Here is a 5,000-nt window from a genome sequence, read left to right as displayed (position 1 = left end):
GAGCCGGGTTTTCTGTTATAAGATGTTTAACATGATACTTGGATCCGCACATATATGTGAAGTGTTTGGGGAAATTTATTTTACTTTGATCAATATAGCCCTTTTAGAATGGCCTACAATAAAATCCCCGAATAATCACCGAATACCAACATGGCTCTTGGCTTGAAATGTGAAAGTGTGCCATCTTAATAAGGCTATCGTTTAAGCGTGTGCTGCTTTCAATAGCGGTTCATCTGACGACGAGTGGATGGCATGACTGACCCGGCAGGCTTGAGTTTTATCGTGTAAAGCGACAGTTATGATCTTTTTTTACAAGTAGCCGCTGTTCTGACGCGATTAACGGTGGATATATGTTGTAGCGAGAGAAGTTTCATTGTAACACGAGCAGGAAAATTCTACATTTAGAATCGCTGAACACTTGACTACTTAGCATTTAAAGCCTTACTTAGCAGCCCGACCACTCCTGACAATGAACCTAAATAATGTCAACATATTATCGCTGGCTTGAATCAGCGGGCAGCAAGAACTTCACCAGTCGTGCGGTTGACGCGGCCCTGGGAAGCGGAAAGGGTGAGAGATATAAATAAATATGGTACCGATGTTGACCAACTGATTATGTGGATACCACACGTGAAATATCCGTTGTGCGAAACATTAATGTCTGCACTGATATGAACGTTTCCAATTGTGTTTATTGCGTTGACTATTTCTGTGTTGATAAATATCGGTTATGTTTTATGCCTGCTCTATTATTCGTCTAGTCTCACACGTTTCGACAGCGGTTCGCCTTGAACTCGGCGTGTTCATCACGTATGCAGATGCGTAGCAATGTTTCGATTGGTACTGCAGGAATACCACAGTGACGGCTTGTATGTTTCCAACGATGGATTATAGTCTTGCGCTTTAGTTGAGCAGCTACAGTGTTCGTTCGGGTTAAATACATTGAGCTTGGAATTTTGACACCGACGACAGCCACCAAACTTGCAGATCTGCGTGCAGTACTTCAATTCATCGACTAAGAAACATCCTCATACCCAGAAAACTTTCGACATTGATGCTGTGGCCATCAGTCGAACTTCACCCTATTGCGCCAGCATAACCGAATGGGCAGAATAAAAAAAAATGAGATTACAAAAGGCAGACCAAATTTCAACAACTTTCAGTTAGCGACGTGGAGAGGATACCTCCTTCAAAATCTTGCATATTTACGGCACTGATTCGTGACTTTCCTGCTGCGTTATAGCAGCGTTTTAATCAGGAGTGACCAAAACACGCATGCTAATAAAAGGACGCACCCCCTCGACGTTACTAACGGAAAGTTGCTGAAATTTGGGCTGCCTTCTGAAATGTCATTTCTTGAAAATGCTGCGCATTGAGTTCCGTTTGCGCACTGCGGTGAAGTACGAAAAATAGCCGAAATTACTTGTCATGCAGCAGGTCTATCTTCTGAAATATTTTATACCACATCTTGTGTCCTATTAAAATGTTATTTCGCCATTGCCTGCTGGCATAAATTCTGTCTGCGTGCCGCCCCTGTCTAATGGATGCCTGTATTTGTTTTGTGGACCTCAGATGTCCTCGAGATTTTTTTGTGTTTTTTTTTGTCTGAGCTTCATTCGCGAATTCACTGGGACGAATAAAGCACTGATTCATTTTATTCAAATTTCAAGGCAGCCCCCCCTACAGAGCTTACTCCTTACATTCCGTCATAGATGCTACGGACAACTTGTCAAGGAGATAAGAGAAATTAGCCATCGGACAGTTGAGAAAGGACACGACATCGTTTTTCAATGGCTACCAAGTTACTGCATTGTCAAAGGAAATGATCAAGCACATGCTTCCACTCAATCTGCCGCAGCGTAAACTGCGTTGCCATCTCTATGTCAAAAGCGGGTGCAGTGGTAAAACTCCTCGCGATTGCACATGAGATTGCCCATGTTCCCAAAAAACACAGATTTCAGCCTGTGGCGATGTTGAACATATTATCAACGAAGGTGGCCGGACAATCGCAAGGCCAATTACGACTGAAACGCTATGCGAATTCGGCACCTACTTTTCAATAATTCCTTCCCAAAAAGTAAGGTAACGAATGTTAGGTCTTGTGTCTACAATAGGTAGATTATGACTGACTTTTATATGCTGCGAACTTTATCAATATCGTTTTTGCGGATGTTGTACAGGACAATTCCTCCTTTTCAATGTATTTTAGCGAGAAGAACCAGAGGCAAAGCTTCAAGAGCCATCGCTATAAAAGAAGACTGTGAAAGAAGTCTACTAGAACTTGCGCAGAGCCAGTGTCGACAGTGCGTGACGGCATTCCAGACACGCTTTAAGTAATTTTGGAGCTGCTAATTGACATGCTTCCGGAGGACCTCGCTCTTATTAGCAAGTGTGCCGTGTCTAACCTGTGTCGAGAATTCGACCGTAATTGGTCCGGTATCCCGAGATTATGTGTGTTAATATCCAGTAACTATCACAGTGCTAAGCCAAGAAAGATTAGAAAAAAACGCCTCTGCTCGTAACTCCGGTTCCAGAAAAGTAAAATGCGCATTTCTTCATTACTCGTTACATATTACTCCGTTACTGCACCTGGTAACCTACACACAAACGCACACAAAAAGCGAGAAATGAGCAAAGAAATGGACGAATGAGCAACCTTTGAAACGCAGAAGTTTGCTCTGAACGCCCTGTTTCCGTGGAAGCAATTACAAAGCCAAATAAGATAATCGCGCGCAATCTTCCAGCCTTCTCACTGGAAGTGGCTCCGCAAAAACTTAATAACGTTATTCGTTTGCCGGTTCGCAGTTTCCGTGTCAGAGCACTTTCCTTCTTGCCTTGCCGGTATTCATGAAATGATGAAACGACATGCAGAGGCTTTTGAATCCGCCCTATGTACAATGGGGAATGCAACATTGAAAAATAAATTCATATAGTCAGTCTAAGCAAGTGCCGAACTTCATCAGACTTCAGCTGTTGAGCTCCTGCGACACTAGGAGCTGTATTAGTAAATTACCCTCCTCCAACGCCAAAAAACAAAAAGAAGAAAACAAATACACTCTTGCCGTCACAGAAAGCTTCGAAACTGAGAAAAGGCAAGAATATTATGCGGCGGGCGACGCCGCTTAGATGTAATTGATTTTGAATGTGTCTGCTGAGGCATAGATAATTAAAGCGAAGCTTTATATGGCTAGGCCAAACGAAAAAGCGTGTGTTTGTCGCCTGTCCACAGAAAACTATCACCATCAGCATTGGCTCGAGCGTCGTCGTCTTCTTCCGCAGCGGGCTCGTTGATTCATTGTCTTACTTGACGGGCAGATTTAATTTTGAAGCAATTTCGTTTCGAAGAATCGCAAGCGGAAATGGCGGGCAAATGCTGCTAACCACGCTTCCGAGCAAACTCGAGACATCAAACGCAAACAACGGCGGACGCAGCCGAACGTGTGTGTAACCTCATAATTGAGAAATACTGTAACCAACCGTAGGAATTAACCCAGTGATAAACACCGGGGCCGCACGTTTCAGCTTCGCTGGTTAACCATGTGTACGGAGTGCTTGGACGGTGAATTTCTTTTATGGTTAAAGTACAAAAGCGTTGTATTTCAAAAGAACGAAAGACTTAATTTAGCGAGTTTAGGGAACTTGACGAACATTGAGGTTCGTATTTGTTCGTAAGACGTGCTTGGGATTGTTTAAGCGCTACGAGCGACAGGTACAAGCAAGCGCACAAGCACATGCGCTGAATCAACTGTCTGTCACAACAGCCTGAATACGCGAAAGTATTTTCAAATACATGACGAATGGTGCTAGAATTTGGACGCGAAATTATAACCTTCTTAAAAATTCCTCTATCCGTCGAAACCAATTAGGTGTCCCTTCAGGTCTGTACGGAGATTCATATGCCCCATGCTAGCTAGACTGCATATCATCACCTGTGCCTGGGTGTATAGGCCATGAGCTCAGCCTGGTACTCTCGCTCGAGCCGGGCTAGCCGGCGGACGTCTGCCAGGCTTGCGGCTTGCAGCACCTTGGCCAGGACATCAGGGTCAGAGCGGAGCGCTTTTCCGTACTCGGCTCCGAGAAAGTCGGCCACCGCTAGAACCCAGGACTTGGTATCCTGCTTCAGGTCTTCGTACCTGCAGAAATAAGCAAAAGTGGCATGGGATCTTAGCAAAACTTAAACACTTCATGCAAATAAAAAACATTGGAGGGCGCTTAAGCTTCGCCTTTAAGAGTGGAACGCGATAGCGTTATCGGGCCCCGTTCGCATTGCATTTTTCTTTATGAGTAGGCTTCACTGCAACATTAAACGCGGGAAAGTCAGCTTACAAAGACCAAGCTTACACCAATCCCCTTACAGTTGGCTTCACATTTAAACAGAAATGCATTGCTGGGAAGACGTTTTTTCAGGGGCAAGATAAGTCACCTTATATTAAAATCTGAAGACCCAGGACCTTTTATTATTATGTTATTAATTGTTTGCTATTGCGCCGACGCGCACGCGTGTCCCAATTTGACCTGCCGAGGATGCGAGTGCCATCTGGATAAGATTTTCGCAAGTAACCTACCCGAGCGCACCGCTGTTGGTGTGGCATAAATGCTGGAAAGGAGGTTTGTGTTTGAGTTTCCTCGTAACAGAATTATGTTTTCTCGTACATTCAAATTGCATTCCGACGCCACCATGTCTGTAGGTTGTGGTTAAGTCGTACTTTACAATTTTTATGACATATTTCACTGTGAGAAAATAAATTTTTGTTCACTGACACCTTACACCACGCGGAAGGCCTGCGCGGTCGGGGTGGTTCGGGATGATTTTTCTCCACCACAGACGCCGGCACTTACGCCGGCACCGACACCGGCACCGGATTTTCTGCGACACGGGGCCCTTAACGCTATCGCGTTAATATAAACCTTCTTTCGCGTTTCTACGTATACACACTGAATACGTATACATAGCTGCAAGGGTCGTCGTAGAAAAGTTACGATGTGAATGTTCCCGTCTA

At 44.4% G+C, this 5,000-nt stretch overlaps 1 protein-coding gene across 1 annotated transcript in view; it reads right to left on the bottom strand.

Moving 5' to 3' along the window:
- The window catches only part of LOC119444417 (sulfotransferase ssu-1), a 13,959-nt gene that overhangs the window by 509 nt on the left and 8,450 nt on the right, over positions 1-5,000 (bottom strand). The window contains exon 4 of the mRNA XM_049664584.1: positions 3,930-4,133. Coding sequence (XP_049520541.1) covers positions 3,930-4,133 — 204 coding nt within the window. The remainder of the gene's footprint in view (positions 1-3,929; positions 4,134-5,000) is intronic.

The sequence above is a fragment of the Dermacentor silvarum genome, chromosome 3 (assembly GCF_013339745.2).
Source record: "Dermacentor silvarum isolate Dsil-2018 chromosome 3, BIME_Dsil_1.4, whole genome shotgun sequence".
NCBI lineage: Eukaryota > Metazoa > Arthropoda > Arachnida > Ixodida > Ixodidae > Dermacentor > Dermacentor silvarum.
Note: the sequence above shows the minus strand (reverse complement) of the source record. Positions and strands in the feature narration are given on the sequence as shown.